Raw genomic sequence first — 18,902 nt, 5'->3', positions numbered from 1 at the left:
GGGCTGGGGGAAAGTTCTGTCTCCACATCAGAGCAGGGGCTGGGAAGGGACAGTGCTGGGAGGTGCTGGGGTGGTGCTGCTCCAAGAGCAGGAGGCCAGGCGAAGGGAAGGCTTTTAGGGCTAAGGAGGCTGAGGCACTTCCAGCTGGGAAGTTGGGGTTCTTCCCCAGATAGTTGTAGTGGGGTCCTATTGGCCCCGTTTTCCAAGCAGGAGGGGAACAACCAGAGCTGAGACAGAGAGAAAACAACTTTATTCTTTGGCATTGGCAAGAGACAGAGGTTTGAGAACAAGGCTGAACATTGTGGTTCCACAACAAGCATCCTGTAAGTAACCAGGGTACCACTTCCTCCCCCAGGGAGACAGATCTTACCCACAGCATCTACTGAGCCATGACAAAACTCACATGGCTTTAGAACCCTGCCTGGGTTTAGCTGACAGCACTCAGACCTAATTCCAACAGACCACCACCCACAAAGAGCTCTGGGGGTGAAATTCCCCTCCCATTCTAGCAGTGGAGGCACAAGGGGGGCTCAGTTTAGCCACAGGTCACCCAGCAGGGGACACCAAGATGGGTCTGCAAGGGCAGGAGGTCCCCAGCAGCACAGCTGTCCCAAGGGGGGCTGAATCATCGTGGATAAACGACCCCTTTGCAAGGCATAAGGAACTTCAGGGGTTCCAAGGTGGCTCAGCAGGTGCTGGTGCTCAGCAGCAGCGTTTCTAGGTGTATGCCAAGCTCTGCCAGGTGGACTGGCAGGAATTCTGAGCTCCCAGGGCTCAGTGCAGCTCCAGGCTGTCCACGTATTCCTTCACCCACCTGGCACCAGGGTTGGCACAGACCTCCCGGTTCTTCTGGGTGATGAACCTGCCAAGGCAGAAAAGGGACCATGAGGGACCTGGGTCACCTCTTTGGATCATCTCCCACAAAGCCCCAAGCATCAGGGAGCTGCTAAAACCCAGGGGGCAGGTGGGGATCAAGGTCCCTTGGGAGAACCCCCCATTCTTGGATGTTCCAATGCAGAGATGAGCCTGGATGCAGCGTGGAACGTTCTGTGCATGGGCTCATCACCACTGCAAAGTCCTGCTGGCTCCTCACCTCCTTCCCACACCTTATTCCCAGCACCAGGACTGTCCAGGGAGACCAAGGGACCACTTATGTCTCAGCTGAGGAGGGTGAGGGCTCACACACTGCACAGGGGACCTGGGTGGCTGCTCCATTCCCTTCCTCCAGGTGTAGGATCTCACCCCACCCTGCTCCTGGTCCCATTGGATGGGAAGCCCAGAGGCTGGCAGAAGCTTCCCTGAGAGCCCCGAGCAGGAGCTGGTACTCACACAACTGCTGGCTGAGGGCACTTGCTGCTGGTGTAGAAATATTCCTTCACATGATTCTGGGGCAGCTTCCGTGGGGTGTAGCCAAAGCAGCAGATAGTGGTGTCAGACCCCACTGGAAGAGATCAGGAAATCCAGCCTGAGACCACCACTCAATAAATGCACATTCCCCAAATGAGAGCATGGGCAAACCCCTTAATCACCTGGGCAGCCACTTCTCCTCCTCCTGTCTCCCCAGAAAATCAGCAAGAAATTGCTGTGAACACCAAAGCTTCATTAATGCCATTGCTGGGACAGGTTCTTAAATGTCTTATACTTAATTCCCATGATAAAAATCCCTTTGGTTACCCTGGGATCAATTTTAAAGTCCAGCAAAAAAATCAGGGGAGATGAAACCTGAAAACTTTGATACCAGTAAAATTCATCCCTAAGGTAAAAGGATGCTAGACGGGAAAACCAGTGCCACTAAAGCAGGGGAAGATATCCACACAGCTTTCCAACCTTTGCAGCTGGTTTTTTTCCAGTTCTGCTCCAAAATTACAGGCAGTCAGAGCAAAAATCCACCCCAAGAGAGCAGAGGGATGCGGTACTCACATGGAGCAGGAGACACCTGAGACAGGAGGGCAGCGACGAGGATGATGGAGAGGCAAAGGGTGGAGACCTTCATCCTGGAAAGAGATGAGCTGCAGGGGCAGAGGCAGGACTAGAGCAGGTTCCTCCTGTGCCTGGTGTGAGGTGCTGGCTCAACTCTTGCTTTTATAGGGACAGTGGCCAGCCCTGTCAGTCAGATATCAAATCAAACACTCGGAATTTCCAAGAGCTGATGTCACGGCACCTTTGCCTCCAAAATACTGAAAAAAAGAGGAAGCAGCTGGTCTAGAAAGTACCAGAATAGCCTTGGTGTGAGGGGAGGTAAGTCTGAGAAAATCAGCACCCACTGACTAAGACAGGATATGAAATCAGCCTCGAGCAGCAGGTTCACACTTCGATCATCCAGCAGGAGAGCTGAGCTTATCAAACTGATCTCAGCATCCTCCCTGGAGCACCTGGAGGACCTCGGCTCAGTCAGGCACCCAGGCAGGGAGGACAAGGGTGCTGAGACCTTCCAAATGGCCTGTGGACAGTGCAGGTCCAGCCAGGGGGTCCCTGCTCCAGTGGTGTGGGTGGGAGGTGTCCAAGGTGTATGCAGGGGGACAGCGTGGGCAGCGTGGGCAGCAGGAACACTCAGTTGTGCTGCCTGTGCAGGCAGCAAGGGTGGCTGGCACCCTGGAGACTGGCTGTAGGTCTAGGCTGGCAATCTTGGCACCATAAAGCACAAAGCCCTCAATGCTGAGCTTCCAGTGTGGAGCTCAGGGCACCCAACCCCCTCCTAACACCCCCACTGAGGGAAGTGCCTGGGAATCCCAACTCCAAGGGCTGGCTCTACAAATTGCATCTTCTCCAAGTGCCAGTGTGGGTTTGGTACAGGGTGGGGTGCAGAGGGCAGAGCAGGAGCTTCCCCTGCCCGGGGAGTGGAGAGGGACCAGCTCTTGTGCCAGAGACCTTAGTCCCTTGTGCCCAGTCATGGTGTGTCTGCCCAGAGGCCCCTGGCACTGCCTTGGCCATGACAAGATGGGTTCCCCTGGATGCCCCAGGGAGCATTTCCCCTTTTGCCACCTCTCTCTTCTTGGCAACAGGCCCCCAGTTTGCCAGCTCACTGTGGTTCCTTGGGGTGTTTTCCCACCCAGTGCCAGCCCAGCTGCTGCTCACAAGGCACCACAAGCTCGTGTTCCCGGGATTTCCTCACTGCCCCGAGGCCCCAGGGCTGTACCAGGGACTGCAGGGCTGCTCTGCTCCCACCCTCCTCCCCTGCACACCTCGTGTGTCTGTGTGGGGCACTCAGAGACCTCCCAGTGTCTGGGTGTGTTGGATCTGCCTCCCCACAGTGTCCCCTTCCCCGTGGTGTCCCCATGGGGTGCTGCAGGAGGGTCTCCAGGGCTGTGCCAGGAACAAATGCCCATGGCTTTTCTAACCTATCCTCCCAGGGCTGGGGCTGGGGCTGGTGGTGTCCTGGGGACACTGAGGGACTCCATCCCTCATGAGCAGGAGCTGGAGATGAACCACCTGCCCGACACCACAAAGTTGTCACAGATACCTGGTGGTGGCACTTGGGAGCAGCACAGCAACAGGCTGCAGGTGCTCAGGCTTTGCAAGGGACTAAAGCTCAGCTGGAATTTGCCAAGGGAGTCTCCCACTGTTGGAGATGGGGAGAGGGGTTGTTTAGTGCTACTCCCATGTTGCACACATTCCAGAACTGCAATTATGCTTTTCGATTGGCTGATTTGTTGGTGCTTCACACCCATGTAGGGGTGCACAGCGAGCCCACAGGTCTCCCCCTCATCTCCTCACCACAGCAGCAACTGCGTTTGGAGATGAGCCTTGTCCCTGCTGCCCCAAGGCTCATCCTGAGGCTGGGACTTCTCTTTCCAAGGAGCAGTGCCTGTAGAAAGTGAGTTTTTATGTGATCCCCACCTGCCTCAGCACGTGGCCCCGCACACTCCTGGGCTCCAACACGCAGCTCCTGGGCTGTGTCACCTCCTGGTTGCATTTGGTGGGTGGCAGTGGCTCCCCTCCCATCCCAGACGGAGCCTGTCCTGCCGTGGGACACGGGAACTAACCTGTTTGCTGCGCCCGGATCCGCCGGCAGACGGAGGAACTGCCTGTGACATAACATCTGACAGGGCCCCATCGAGATCTAAGAAACCACAGGGAGACACAAACGCTCCCCCGACCGCAGCTCAGCTCTGTCTCGGCTCCGAAAGGCGACCGAAACCGTGACATCGAACTGCGGCTCTGCAAGCGCGGAGCGGCCGCGCCTCAGCCCCGCACATCTCCCTCCTGTCGCTCCCGACATCCCTGCGGGATGGCACAATCCCCGTGCCCCTCGCCCGGGGGGTGGGTTTGCCCCGTGCAGGGGTTTTTTGGAGGCTCGTTCTTCAAGCCCTGACCCTCGCGGCAGAGATGCCCGAGCCTTGGAAATGATGCCCGAGCCTCAGCCCATCCACCGCGGCTCTGTCCTTGCTCCAGGCCGGCTCGTGTGGGAGGGTGACCCTCCTCCCCGCTCTCCTCCTCCTCCTCCTGCTCTGCACTCCCCCAAAGCTGCCGCGGCTTCCCTTTGCCCTCTCCTGCTCCCTGCGCTGCAGCTCCCCAGGGAAAGGTGTTGGCAAAGGTGGCAGCTGGGATCCACCAGGCACTGCAGGGAAACCTGGGAAGAGACCAGGGCACCGCAGGGAGCAGGATGCCAGAGATCCCACTGGGACCCCAGAGCAGGTCATGGAAGGGCTGCGGGAAAGGGCACCGTGGTAGGGTTTGCTCTCAGATGGAGAGAGGAGCTACACTGCCCGTTTTTTGGCAGCGTCACGGGACAAGGCAAGGCACAGGGGAGGTTTCCCCACTCTGCGAAAACCAGAGGGATTTTTCTCTCTGTCCGTTTGCTTCCCCTCCCAGCCACGCACGAGCATCCGAGGAGCACCGGGCCCTCTGCCGTCCTGCTCGGGAAGCGTTCCTGGAGCCTTTCCACTCACCTCCACTTCATCCACCTGCTGAGGAGCCCTGCCCCAGGGACATCCCCTCGGAAACCCCCCGTGCTCCCTTCTGGGGGTCTCCTCCCTGCACACAGCCCGCGGGGCAGGGACAGGTGACACCTGCACTGTCCCCTTGAGCCCTGGGCTCTCCCTTGGGCTCCTTGTCCTGGGCAGGGATCTGGGGCTCTGCAGTGCCCTGTCTGCTGCCCATGCTGGTACCAAATCCCTGGGGAGTCAGGGGGCCATTTCCAGCCCCTTCCACCTTCCTGTTCATCAGGAAACCTCTTTATTTTCCTTCTGTGGGTTAAAGGAAGGCAGAAATCCTTGCTCCCTCAGAGGACTATCTGGAAACCAGGATCACCTACTGATCACCTGCTCCTCACAGCTCCTGATTATGTACCAAAAGATGGTTCCAGCCTGCTCCTTTCTCCTGGAAAAAAAAACCTGCCAACATTGTTACCTCAAAACCAGCAGGAATGGGGACTCCAGACACACTCCCAACCCAGTGCCAGGGCTCAGACCTGTTTCCCTCACCCAGGGAAGGCTCTGCTGACAGTCATTCTGCACCTACACATTGTTTTCCTCCTGAGGTGACTTTGGGGAAGCTCTGGGACCGCACTGGGAGTCAGGATTGTTGTGAACATGGTGCTGGATCACCTGTGCCCGGTGTGTGTGTGTCACATGAGCCTGGCAATGTAGAGCAGCCCCAAGGGAGTCCATGATCCAGCAGCAGCAGGGCTGAACCTCCCTGGTGAGCCCCCAGAGGATGCTATGCCTTTTCTTGAACCATTTGCCATCATTGCCTTCCCCAAAACTGCCTTTGGTGGTGGTCGGTCCCAGCATAACCACCTCCTGCTTCCCAGGCCTGCAGAGGTGGGACCAACTGTCCCTGTCTCTTCAGGGCTTGCTTGGTGCTACCAGCAGGTCATCCTGTTGGTGGCCACTCATCCCTGGTGGTGGCCACTGATCCTTGTCAGTGGTAATTCATCCCTGATCACCACCCATCCCTGGTGGTCTAGTGGTCAGGATTTGGCACTCTCACTGCCACGGCCTGGGTTCGATTCCCAGCCAGGGAAGGGGCTTCTGCAACTCCCAGTCTTTTCTTGGATATCTGCACAGCCCTGGAGCAACTCCTGGGGTTCAGTTCAGCGCGAGGATCAGGAGCTCCCACACCCAGGACATGGGGCTGGGTCAGGGTGGGATGAATTTTGGGGGTTGGCAGGAGCCTCCTGTCCTCCCAGTGCCATCAGGCTGCACCTCCAAGTGGAAAAAGACCCCGGAGAAGGGCAGCCATGAGCCTGTGGTGGGTTGTAGGGAGCAGGTGACCATGCCATAGGGAGCAGGATGACACTGCCATAGGGAGCAGGGTGACACTGCCATAGGGAGCAGGGTGACATGGATGTACAGAGCAGGGTGACACTGCCATAGGGAGCAGGGTGACATGGATGTGGGGGCAGGGTGACACTGCCATAGGGATCAGGGTGACATGGATGTGGGAGCAGGGTGACACTGCCATAGGGATCAGGGTGACATGGATGTAGGGAGCAGGATGACACTGCCATAGGGATCAGGGTGACAGGGATGTGGGGGCAGGGTGACACTGCCATAGGGATCAGGGTGACAGGGATGTACAGAGCAGGGTGACACTGCCATAGGGAGCAGAGTGACACGGATGTAGAGAGCAGTAAAGAGTTGCATGGGTTCTACATATCCTGGCTTACGTGGGAATGCCCTGACACCTCCTCTGGGGAGGAGTTTTACACTGTCTGATGTGACACTGTGGAAATGAGTCTGGGGGTGCTTTTGGGGTCTTTGATGGTTTATGGAGCCCCTTCTAATCCATGATGCTGTTTGTCCCTGTTTGGCCTCTTTTGGTCCCTGTTTTGTTGTGCCAATCTGGTGTCATCATCATGGGAAGGGAGGTAATTAGCAGGACAAAAAAAAATTACCTCATCTCCACAGGATCTACTTCTAATTGGCCTTCCTCCTTATCTCTCTAAACACTGTGTTTAAGACATTAATGTCTGGCCATCAGGGACACAATAAATCACAGGGCTAGAACAGTTTGTTTAAACAAAGTTTAGTCTGTCACAGCAGGGTGACACAGCTGTGGGAAGCAGGGAAGGCGTGGGAAGAGGGTGACAGAGCTACAGGGAGCAGGTGACACTGTTGTAAGGAGCAGGTGACACTGTAGGGAGCAGGGTGAGGGTCTATAGGGAGCAGGGTGAGGGTCTATAGGGAGCAGGGTGTGGGCTGTGGGAAGAAGGGTGATACAACTGAAGGGAGCAACTTTAGGGAGCAGGTGACACATCTATAGGGAAAAGAGTGATGTGGCTGTAAGGAGCAGGGTGACACATCTACAGGGAACAGGGAGACACATCTCTAAGGAGCAGGGTGACACCTATAGGGATGAGGGTCACACAACTGCAGGGAGGAGGTTGACACATCTATAGGGAGCAGGGTATGGGCTGTGGGAGGAAGGGTGACACAGCTGTAGGGAACAGGGTCCCATGGCTGTAGGGAGCAGGGTGATGGTCTATAGGGAACAGGGTGAGACATCTGTAGGGAGCAGGGTATGGGCTGTGGGAGGAAGGGTGACACAGCTGTCATGGCAGGGTGACACAGTTGTGGTGAACGGGGTGACACAGGTGTAAGGAGCAGGGTGACACATCTATAGGGAGAAGGATGACACACAAGTGTAGGCAGGAGGGTGACAGGGCTGTGTGGGGTGGACATGCCACTGCAGGATTTCTTCCTGTGATTAGAAGAGCTGCTCCCCTGAACACTACCTGGTGGCCTGACATCACCTAAAAGTAAAGGGTCCCTGGGAGCTCAGGGCCAGGGCCAGGGTGGGAATGCAGTGTCCCTCGAGGAGGGGTGACAGCTCTGTGTCCCTCTGTCCCTCCTGGCAGTAAAACTCCCGCTGTGAGCAGGACTTGAACCTGCGCAGGGAAACCCTATTGGATTTCAAGTCCAACGCCTTCACCACTCGGCCATCACAGCTCCTGGCACAGCATGTCCCTGCAGGAGCCCCTGGCTGTCACCCAGCCCCAGGGGACACCACAGGGCCTGCTCCCACCCTGGATGTGGGCTCTGCCACCCAGCACCCCCAGCACAGGTGCTGCTGTCCCTGCACAGAGCCAAGGCTGACACGTTGTCCCTGCAGTGCTGGCAACAGGAACGGAGCACTGGCCACAGCATCAATGGTGACAACACTGGGTGGACATGGTGGGAGGTCTATGTCCCATCTCATCTCCTTGTATCCAACAGGAAACTTGTCCCTGGACCACCATCCCCAGTCTCTCGAGAACATCCCAGCCTCCTCCATGCCCTCTCTCCCAAAATGCCTACATTTGCCTCTGTCACAGCATGTCCAGATGTTGCTGTTGGAGGCAGCCTGAGCCAGGGGCCCTCAGGTTCTGTCCTGCAGCTGGCAGGAGATGTTCCAGACTTGTGTGGTTCTCACCAGGTTGCTGCCTTTTGGCTTTTGGAAGAGAGGAATGAGCAGAGCAGGGAAAAGGTGGGTGTTGAGAAGGAATCCTTGCTGAGCAAGGCCTCCTCTTTGGAGTGTAAATATCCTATTTGGAGGAGAGTCCTGGAAACACTATTCTTGGTTTGGTGGCAGCTGGCTCTGGGAACTTGTCCAAAGCCCTCTTTGAACTCCCAGAGTTGTGTCCAAGAACTGGCCTTTGATATGTCACTGGCACCCCATGTCCCTCCCGTGAGGATTTACCCTCGGGGACCTGCACGTTTCCAGACCCCAAAACGACAGCTCTGGGGGGGTCCACAGTGCCTATGAAAAGGATGGAATGGGTCCAGACCCCAATGGAAGGACCTGGAGAGAACCAGAGTAGGAGTAGAGGGACCTGGAGATCAGTGGTACCCTAATGGAGGGGCTTGGAGGGGACCAGAGCTTGAAAGAGTGATTTGAAGGAGGGTGAAAGGTGTGGTCTGGAGAGCTCCAACAGAAGGGTCTGGAGGAGACTGGGGGACACTGTATCCCCCAGCTGGTTTTGCATCCTGGCTGGACTCCCACTTTCATTACACTGGTCAGAATTTACTTCTCTAATCTTGTGTCATTGGCAAAGAACCTACAATTCCTGTGATATTTACAGACAAAACAATCCTGCCTGGTAGAAAGAACGGGATGTGTTTATAGAAAAGTCGGAGTTCAACAGAGAGCTGACAGCTCTTCTCTTGTAATAAATGACACTTTGCAGTGTTATGCAATAGAGAAAACCACAAGGTGTGTCAGGAGACAGAGCTTCTTCCTCAACAAAAGGTTCAGACTCTCGTTTTCACTCTTTGTTCTTCTGAGTTTCAGAGAACAGGGACAGTCCTGCTCGAGCAGCAGCTTTGCTGGACCCAGCACACAGTGTTACAACCAGGGACAAGAGGAACCAGCTTCCAGCTGTGCCAGGGGAGGTTTAGGTTGGATGTTGGGAAAAATTTCTGGTCAGGCACTAGAACAGGTTGCCCAGGGCAGTGGTGGAGTCCCTATCCCTGGAAGTATTTAAAAGATGTGAAGATGTGGCACTTGGGGACATCATTAATGGTGGCCTTGGCAGTGCTGGGGGACTGGTTGGCCCTGATGGCCTTAAAGGGTTTTTCCAACATAAATGGTTCTGTGATTCCATGATCCACTGCTGCATCCCATCACTTGGTGCCATGGTAAAGACACTTTGCCCTCCCCATAAACCAGCATGTCCCTGTTGCCACACAATGGCATAGGATGATCCAGAGGATCCACATGAGGATCAACATTATGCCTTGGGAATACCAGTGAACCCCTGCAAGCTCTGTCCATACAGACATTCCTTCACAGGGTTAAGCATTGAAGCACTGAACCAAACCACAAAATTTGTGATCCTTTCTACATCTATTCACACATCCAGCCTCTCTAGAGGTTAAGCTGTGGTCCAGGGAGAAGTGTCCATGGCAGTGACTGACTCCCACATCTCCCAGCTCTGTGGCACAATGAAAACTGCAGTGAGACCTGAAGCTTCTTCCATTCTTCCTTTTCCTAAATAGATCTCTGCAGCATTTGAAGCCAAGCGTTCTCCCGGTGTCTTTCCAGGGGCCTGACAACTGCTTCTACCTTGTCCCAGGTTTCCAGAAAAGATGGGAACTGATTCCACAGCAGGAAGATTACATGGAAAATGGAGAATCCATCGTGCTGTGTGGCACAAGAGGCAGCTGAGGTCTCCTTCTAGTCCTGCCAGTCCCACCTCCAGAGAAGTCACGTCCCACCTTCCAGTCTGGGTGACAGTCTGGAAGAGAAGGGGAAGGGGTGGAAGAGGGGTTTGCTAAAGGGGGGGGCAGGAAGAAGTTTGGTTCATGAGGAGGAGCTGAAGGTTTTATTCAGGGAGAGGGAAGGGAGTTTGGTCCATGGGAAGGGGAATAAGGGCCCAGTCCCCAGGGAAGAATTCTCCATGGGGAAGAAGTTTCTTGCTGCTGCTCATTTGGGCCCTGTAAGATGAGCTCTTTCCATGGGTGGACGTGCAGTGGCTTGTCCTGGTGGGTGTGGTGGGTCCTACCACTGTACTGGAAAGTCACAGATGGTTTTCCACAGCTTTCCTGCCCTGGACACTTCACCTGCTTCTTGAAGTAGGTCTGGAAAGAGACTCCAAGCAGCCTGACCTCACTGGTCATTCCCAGGTGTATTCCCAGGCTGTTGGGCTCACCTGTTTCTGTGAGAGACTTTCCTGGAGCACCTTGCAGTGGCTATGAAGTGTCTCCATGGCAGATGGAAGGATGCACCAAAGAGGCTTCATAGCCTTGGGAGCTGAGTCTTTAAAGGAGGGCTTCAAAGAGAGGTGATAATTTCACTCCTGGGCATCACACAGCTGGGGACACCCCTCAAGTGACCACCTCAGTGATGCTGTGGTGCCACCTCCTGAGCATCCCTTGCTGTTGCTGTCACTCCCTTTATCCAGAAAGAGTTAAAATTACTTTTTAGTGCTCACACCACCTGAACTGGGACCGAAGCCCCTTCCTGTGGGGGCAGCTCCAGTGACCCCACCTGACTCCCCACACACCCCACACCACCCCCCAGTCACACCAGGTTTCCTCACCAGCCCTGCCCCAGGTTTCCCAAGGCAGAGTCTCAGAGATCCAGATCCTTAAAATAATTTGATCCTGGTGCAACAACAGAACAACAGCTTGAGCTGGTGCCTCTGGGAAGGGCCCCTGACTGAAGGACACCCTGGGCTTTTATACCCTCACAGTCTGAGGGTTGTTGGCTCCTGCTGTGCCTCTGAGTGTCCCTCACCCCATCCCTGTGGCCTCCCACTGGGGAGGGCCCCTGACCCCAGCTCAGGGACTGCCCAAGTGGTTCCTGGATGGTCAGGCAGGGCAGTGTCCTCAGCAGAGGCACCAATGCCATTGCCCTGATACATGTCAGATACTAAAGAAGCAGCAAAACCACCTGGCAGGTACCTGGACTTCTGCCTGTGCGTGTTCTGTGGGCAGAAAGCTGGATGGACAAGGTGGAGCGCCTGGCAGGGTGATCAGAGACCCTCTGGTGCCAGGGGCCACCTTCTGCTTTGGCTCTGAAATTCTCTTTAGGGGAGAAATATTGACTTTGAGTGTTCACCTTCTGAAAACCCGGTCACCACGCGTCTTCTTTTTTTTTTTGTTTTATTCAGATTTAAAATGGTGTCTTTCCAGTGGCAGTTTCCTTTCTCATATATTCTTTATTTATTTATTTATTTTGGGTCGATAAGAGCTGTGAAAATATTTAAACAGTAGGAAGGACTGGCTCCCTGATCCTGGGAGATTTACAAGGCTGACTGTCAGTAAGAATTCAGCATTGTCTTTGGTTATCAGGCTCCCTGATGTCCGAAGGATTACGGGATTTCTGCTGCCTTCCCGTTAGTCCACTGAAGTACTGCCCCTTTTCCTCCTGTAGATCATTGAATCACTTGTTTGGGTTGGAAGGGACCTTAAAGATCATCTCATTCCACCCCCTGCCATGGGCAGGGACACCTCCCACTATCCCAGGTTGCTCCAACCTGGCCTTGGACACTCCCAGGGATGGGGCAGCCACAGCTTCTCTGGGCAACCTGTGCCAGGGCCTCCCCACCCTCACAGCCAGGAATTCCTTCCTAACCACCCTGTCATAACTCACATTGAAGTGCTCAGCACTTTGTTCCTTTCTGGGCATTGGCACAGTTAGAACTTTGGGATTGTCCATATTTCTATTCACAGGATTTTCCTGGAGACCTCTCAGTCCTGCAGCTGCCTCGTTCTTTGTCCAGCCTTTGTCACCCTCGCTAATCAGCAGCTCTAATCAGCCAACCAACAGGGAAAAAGAAGTCCAATTCCACCATTAACTTTTACCATCATAAAGTTAAGCTCATCTCTCAACTGCAGGTAAGAAATGAGTGTCTTTATCCTTCTTTTACTGATTTTTCAAAAAGGAAGTCAACATTTACTCAGAGGGAATGGAGAAGTGGGCACTTTTCAGCTTATTCCAGGAAAGCAAACCAGCAGATATTTCCTCTTGGCTCGCTGTGGTCCCAGTTTCTCCCTTTTTGGCCACGCCCAGGTCAGACCCAGCTCATTTCTGCCCTGGTGCAGGTGTATAAAGGTCTGGCTTGTTTCCCAGCCCTGCCAGTGCTGCAGAGATGGCAGGTAAGATCAATGCCTTTTCATTTTATATCTGTATCTGATATTTCTGGTGTGGATATTGGTGCATTCCAGGGCTCCATCTCCCAAGGAGATGGGAGGCAGAGTAGAGCATTAGGAGCTGCTGGTCCTTCATAATTGCTTCTCCCCTGATATTTATTGAATTTATTGGGAGAAGTGAGCAAAGACAGCTTCCCTGCCTTGTGCAGCAATACCCTGCAATATCAAATTGCAAGAATAAGCAGCTTTCAATCCCCAGGAAGATGGTTGAAGAATTTCCACAAAAAAATATAAGATAACCTTCCCCACTGCGAGAAAATCATTAGTTCTTCCAAATTCTGTTTGTCTTCCCTGTTCCAAAACGTTAAAATGTTGACTAAATTACTTAAATGAGATCTAATGGCAACGTTTTGGCTAAAAATCCCCTTTGAGGGAAGGCACTGGTGAGAGACACTGAGGAGGACAGACTTCTGGTGTTTATGGGGGAAAGGAATAGAGGCAAATTTCAGGGAGCAGCAGGAAGGCTGAGAGGGGAGGTTGGAGGCTGGAGGACTGGTGATAGCTGTGGCAACTTTTGTTCAGTAGCAAGACAGAGGGGGCAGAGAGGGATGTGTGGGATCAACCTCCTTTCCACCAGCCACTTGTGGACATTCCCGAAGTCAGGCCAGCAGGACACTTCCCTCTTCCATCACGCCTTCCCAACATTCTCCATCACTGAAGCTGGACTGTACTTGGCTGCCTCCTCTTTGGCAGCTCCTCAGCCCAGTTTCCTGAAGGTCCCACACCACAGGGATGTCCTTGTGTGCTGCCAACACCTCTGTAGGTCCTGCTGACGGAGCTGGAGAGAGGGCAGCTGGATTTTATTCCTGGATCCTGAAAGAGATACTCAAACCAAACCTCTCCTGATGCTTCAGTGAAGCCCTGCCTATCCAGAGGATTTGTGTTGCATTTCTCTCCAGGCATAAACCCAAGAATGACTCTCTTAGGATCCATCATCACCCTCTGCTTGGTCGGGGCCACGGACTCCTCACTGAATGGTGAGTTTGTGTTTGTCCTTTGGCTGCTGCTGTGCTGGGAAGGGTGTGAATGGAAACTCAACCCGAGTTCCCAGTGAGATACAGCTCCAAGAAACAACTGCAGTATCCTGGAGATTGACCCACTGACACTGAAGTCAATACCTAAGAAACTTCCTGAAAGAAATTCCTGATTTAACCAACAGCTTTTCCAAGCATATGATCACCCTTTAGTGACAGGGGTCATGGCTCAGAGATCATATTTTTGGCTTCTTGTATGCATTTATTATTTCCTGTGAGAGGGGAAGAATAGCTGGGGAAGGGGCTGGAGCAGCAGGAGCAGCTGAAGGAGCTGGGGGGGCTCAACCTGGAGAAAAGGAGGCTCAGGGGGGACCCTCTCACTTTCTGCAACTCCCTGACAGGAGGGAGGAGCCGGGGGGGATTGGGTTCTGCTCCCATGGAATGAGGGACAGGATGAGAGGAAACAGCCTCAAATTGTGCCAGGGAAGGTTTAGGTTGGATATGAGGGACAATTTCTTCATGGAAAGCATTGGAACAGTCTGCCCAGGGCAGTGGTGGAGTCACCATCCCTGGAAGTGCTCAAAAAGCCTGTGGATGTGGCACTAGTGGTTGCCTTGGCAGTGCCGGGTTAGTGGTTGGACTCCATGGTCTCAGAGGTCTTTTCCAGCCTTACAGAGTCTGTGCTTCTAGCAGCTTCAGGAAAAAAAAGGATGAAAAATAGCTCCTTAAAAGCCTCCAAAAGCCACCAGAACAAAGACTGTGACTATCAGGACCTCAGCAATGAGGCAGATGAGCAGGAGAACCACAGACAAGGGTGTGCAGGTGTCACTGAACACCCCATGGGAAGGACGTGTGAGGCAGATCAGAGCAGCACAACACCCAGCAAAGGTGTGGGAGGTGCTGCTCCTGGGGTACATTACACGGTACCCTCAAGTTCTGCTTTTTCTTCTCTTTTTTTTTTCCTGAGCAGAGGTCTCAGAGGTGCTGTCAGACTCGTCTCTTCTGAGCATCATCAGTGAGGCCAGGCAGCTGGTGGACACAGCATATTTACAGGCCCGAAGGAGGTGAGTCCCTTTTGCACGAGAGCCCCCATATTATAAGGAAATAGGATCAAATATATGGGTGTTTCTTCTCTTCTCCAATGCATATTTCTTATGGAGCAGCCTTTGTTCCAGGGCTCTCGTTGGCATAGTGGGAGGGATCCTTTTGCCCCGTTTGGCTGCATTCTAATGTTCTGTCTCAGTCCCAGGGCCACTTGTCATCCCCCTCAGTTATTACTTCCTCATCTAGACCACCATGGGCACCTCTCACTAGTCCATAGTGGAATGGACATTCCAGGCACGTGAGTCCTCTCCTGGCTGCTGGAGTTCTGCCCCTCTCCAGAAGGACCACAACTGTGTAGATGGGCATCTCGTCACAAATAAGCCTCAGAGAAAGTCAGACCTCAGGTATCTTCTGTGTATTGTCCCAGAAGGCTGCTTTCCAGGCAGCAGGATGGTTTGGGAAGGACCCTCTCTCCACCCACCCTATGGAAGTAGCAAGACAAAGCCATGGGACCAGGAAGAGATGGAACAGGAGCGAGGTTGTCCCTCTGCTCACAGAACACATCTTGCGACACACTTAATGTAAAGGCTTATCCAGTCACAGTTCATTGATCTGGATTTCCACTTGATATAACAAAATTTATTGTGACAAGGCAGTAATGCAGGCTCAGAGTTGGGCATCACAGTGATTTGTTTGCCCAGATTGTCTGAGCTGACGTGCTGATGCACAGACAGTTTGTCCCATGTGGGCAGAGCCTGCCTGTGACCCAGCAGTGCTGTCACGACTAATTACACCCAGCCCAGCCTGACAGAGGAGGTCTGATTTCAGAGAAGGCACTTCATGGGACTCTTTTATGTTCAGCTTAAAGAAAAAACTGGAGGAAAAGCTTGCCAACCCAATGGATTTCCTGAAGCACCTTAAGGACCCTGTGGGAAGAACCAGGTCTGCAGTCCGGGCTGCTGATTACATGGAAACTACTTTGAAACTCCTCAAAAGGAAACTGCATCTCTCTGGGGAGCAGAGATTCAATGTCACAGGTAACGTGGTTTAAACCAAAATGTTTTACAAGCAGCTGAGAGCAGAAAATGTGCCACAGCAGGAGTGTCAGGGAGCAACTCTGCCATGACCCGAATAACTGGGGATAAAAACCTTCCCCCCGACAGCCCCGGGGGAATAGAGGCAGAGCAGAGCCCTGGCATCTTTGGCATCATCTCCTATCATCTCCTATCTTTGATGATAAAAGCAGGCTCACAATAAGTGTGATAAACCTGAGACAAAACCCTCTGATTACCAGGAGACTCTGACCACCAGGAGACTCTGACCACTGAGAACCATCCATGTTTCACTTCTGGCCCTCACACCTGGCTTGTACCACTCTCCAAACTCATCATTTTGCTCCCAGCCTAGGATAAACCCTTGCTGGTGATGGTGCTCCCCATATTCCCCTGGAAAGTTGTTCCATGCCCACTCAGTTTCCCTAATCCAGAGGTGAAAGCTGATCCACAGAAGGGTTTAGGCTCCGAATTAACAATTCAAACCCAGATGCTGGATACCTACAGCTCTGACTCAGCTGGTTCAAACGTTCACCTGGAACACCAAGAAGCTAAAACAACAAAAAAAAGAGTGGGATCAGATGTTACTTTCCATGGTTTCTCTTGCAGACCTGCTAAGCAGAAAGCAGAAGGAGATGATTTTCAGAGGCACCGGTTGTTACTCTCAGACTCGTCCCATTAAATGCCCAAAGCAGGACATTTATCGGACCATCACCGGGGAGTGCAACAACAGGTGGGATTTGTGTGTGGACAAGGAGGGTCTTAAATGTGTACTCTGACCCAGGGCAGGTGGCTTAAGATCATTTGTGAAAGGGCCCTGCTGTGAAGCTGATTTTGTGGGGGACAGAGATGCTACGGAGATTTAAATGCCAAGTAAAATTAAGGTAGAAATAAATACCAAATGAAATTAATATAACGGCATGAGGAATGCTTTGTGGGTTTTTTTAATGTCAAAAAGGTTCATTTTTCTCTGCAGTAATTAATATTGGTATAATTTGCTTCTTAGTGTTTTCCTGCTCTCACCTGTGTGACCAGAGTGATCAGACATGGATTAAAGGGCTGTGAAATGTTAGTCTGTACAAACCTTCTGTGTTTGAAATGATGACAGTGTTTGCTTTCCCGGTGATGCTGCAGAAGACACCCTCACCTGGGGTCCTCCAACCGTGGGTTTGCCCGCTGGCTCCCGGCAGTGTACGAGGACGGAGTGTCTGTTCCCAGAGGAGCAAGTGAAGGAAGGCACTACAACGGATTCCCACTCCCCCTGGTGAGACCCTTACCCTAATCCAGCTCCCAGGGTGGACACTGCCCTCACTGCACCCATCTGAAGGGAAACAGTGGCAATATCTGGAGTGGGAATCGTTGATTTTTGATCTCAGGAGCTGCTCTGAGGCTGGTTTTCTACAACTGAGTCATGGCTTGGGGCGATATTTTTGGTTGGAGACAGACATGGGCAAAAAGGTTGGGAACACTCCACCAAGTGATTTCCAAAGTGCACAGCCCAGGGATTGCTGGGTACACCAGGATACACCTGGTACACCAGGACACTTGTACAAACCACAAGGCTGGGGTGTTCCTCGGCCATCTCCTTGACTTCCTGGCTGTCTGCACGAAGAAGTTTTAGCCATAACAGGTTTTCCATGAAAACAAGTTTGGCTGAAGGACTGAGGAGTTAAGAGGGTTCCTACTTATAACACCTGTTTGGATAGAGCTGGGAATGACAGGGATCTGTTCAATGCCATAATTAACTCTTATGAGCTTATCTAAGATCATCTCATGATGATCTACAGCTACCAGAAAGGAGGTCGGGGAGAGGTGGGAGTTGGCTTCTTTTCCCAGGTAACAAGTGACAGGACAAGGGGAAAAGACCTCAAGTTGCACCAGGGGAGGTTTAGGTTGGATATCAGGAAAAAATTCTCACTGAAAGAGTGGTGAAGCATTGGAACAGGATCCCCAGGGAGGTGGTGGAGTTGCCATCCCTGGAGGTGTTCAAAAACCAGGCAGACATGGCACTTTGACAGGGTTTAGTGGGCATGGGGATACTTGGTCCAAGGTCAGACTTGATGATCTTGGAGGTCTTTTCCAACCCAAGTGACTCTGATTCAGCAATTCTGTGGTCTCACAGTGGGTGTTTGAGGGGCGAATTCACCATGGCAGAGACAGTCACACACATTTTCCCTCCTGCAGGTTCGGAAAGTGTCCAACGAAATCGCTCACACGGCCAACGAGAACGTCACTGCAGACCAGGAGCTCTCTCTGGTCTTCATGCACTGGGGCCAGTGGGTCAACCATGACATAGACCTGGCCCCTGCCAGCGGGGAAGGAGCCAGCCTGGAGCTCCTGTGCCACACTGACTGTGCCTTCAAGCCCCCCTGCTTCCCCATTAAGGTACTGACCCTCCCTCCACCCCACGCTCTCCTATAAGGCAACAGAAATAAAGGCACAGGACTTCCTGAGGCACCACTGTTAGACACCAGAGGAGTAATTATTGGGTCAGAACCACGTTGTGGGGGTGTGTGTGGAGGGGTTGTGTAGAGGGGGAAGGGATGGGTTCAACCTCAAGGAGGTGGGGTGGCCTCATGTCCCTCATGGCAGCCCCTGGAGAAGCCCTGGAGTACTGACACTCATGAACAGCCCTGGAAAATCATAACACCCCACAGCTCCTGGAGCCCCTGACCCAGCTTGGATTGGCAGTGACAGTGAGGACACTGCCCTATAACACCCCCCAGCTCCTGGAGCCCCTGACCCAGCTCAGATTGGCAGGGACAGTGAGGACACTGCCCTGTAACACCCCACAGCTCCTGGAGCCCCTGACCCAGCTCAGATTGGCATGGACAGTGAGGACACTGCCCCTCACCCTGCCCTGGAACCCCAGAGTGGCCAATGGGACCTGGAGGGTCTGGCCATGGGGACCAGAGCAGATGAAACAAAAGGCACATGTTTGCCACGTGTCCCTGCCATCTGGATGTGTGAGAGCTGGTCTGCCACGAGGTTCCAGTGGCAGCTCCATGATCTGCCTCTTCCTCTTTCTCCTTCTCTCTTCTTGCTCCCTCTGCTTCTCTTTCCTTGCCCCTTCCTTTTTGCTTTGGGTTGCTTGGAGCTGGAGGGGTTGGATCTTGACTTAAGTGTCATGGAGGGACTGGATTCTGACTTTAGTGTTGTGCATTAATAACATCTGTTGAGTCAGTATTGTGGTGGAATATTTTATATTTTTGCCCAACTTGTGTGGTGTCCCTTTTTGCCAAGTTCCCCAGTCA

At 53.1% G+C, this 18,902-nt stretch overlaps 2 protein-coding genes and 2 non-coding genes across 4 annotated transcripts in view; 2 read left to right on the top strand and 2 right to left on the bottom strand.

Annotated features, from left to right (window-relative positions):
• Positions 1-237: 237 nt before the first annotated feature.
• On the bottom strand, positions 238-3,859 carry LOC103759483 (C-C motif chemokine 5). The gene is made up of 4 exons (XM_008925877.3): positions 3,838-3,859; positions 1,921-2,177; positions 1,330-1,441; positions 238-862 (listed from the first exon to the last, which is right to left on the bottom strand). The coding sequence occupies exons 2-4, from the start codon at positions 1,991-1,993 to the stop codon at positions 775-777; spliced, it is 273 nt and encodes a 90-aa protein (XP_008924125.1). The 5' UTR covers positions 1,994-2,177; positions 3,838-3,859; the 3' UTR covers positions 238-774.
• A 2,034-nt stretch (positions 3,860-5,893) lies between these two features.
• Positions 5,894-5,965, top strand: TRNAE-CUC. Its single transcript has one exon. It is a non-coding gene; the product is annotated as a tRNA-Glu (tRNA).
• Positions 5,966-7,810: 1,845 nt separating this feature from the next.
• Positions 7,811-7,892, bottom strand: TRNAS-UGA. The gene has a single exon. It is a non-coding gene; the product is annotated as a tRNA-Ser (tRNA).
• A 5,575-nt stretch (positions 7,893-13,467) lies between these two features.
• The window catches only part of LOC103759497 (eosinophil peroxidase-like), a 12,407-nt gene continuing 6,972 nt past the window's right edge, over positions 13,468-18,902 (top strand). Inside the window, exons 1-6 of the mRNA XM_029961240.1 lie at positions 13,468-13,555; positions 14,523-14,616; positions 15,458-15,633; positions 16,258-16,381; positions 16,783-16,912; positions 17,833-18,033. Of these exons, the coding sequence (XP_029817100.1) occupies positions 13,492-13,555; positions 14,523-14,616; positions 15,458-15,633; positions 16,258-16,381; positions 16,783-16,912; positions 17,833-18,033 (789 nt within the window). The 5' untranslated portion in view covers positions 13,468-13,491. The remainder of the gene's footprint in view (positions 13,556-14,522; positions 14,617-15,457; positions 15,634-16,257; positions 16,382-16,782; positions 16,913-17,832; positions 18,034-18,902) is intronic.

The sequence above is a fragment of the Manacus vitellinus genome, unplaced genomic scaffold (genome assembly GCF_001715985.3).
Source record: "Manacus vitellinus isolate BGI_N305 unplaced genomic scaffold, ASM171598v3 scaffold_32_pilon, whole genome shotgun sequence".
NCBI lineage: Eukaryota > Metazoa > Chordata > Aves > Passeriformes > Pipridae > Manacus > Manacus vitellinus.
This window is presented reverse-complemented; position numbering and strand designations above follow the sequence as displayed.

Bases quoted from the DNA above. Each gene is read 5' to 3' on its own strand.
- LOC103759483 (XM_008925877.3), bottom strand. From the start codon at position 1,993: ATGAAGGTCTCCACCCTTTGCCTCTCCATCATCCTCGTCGCTGCCCTC. The intron at 1,442-1,920 runs GTGAGTACCGCA...GATCTCTTCCAG, and splicing joins TCAGGTGTCTCCTGCTCCAT to TGGGGTCTGACACCACTATC. The intron at 863-1,329 runs GTGAGTACCAGC...CTGCCTTGGCAG, and splicing joins TGCCCTCAGCCAGCAGTTGT to GTTCATCACCCAGAAGAACC.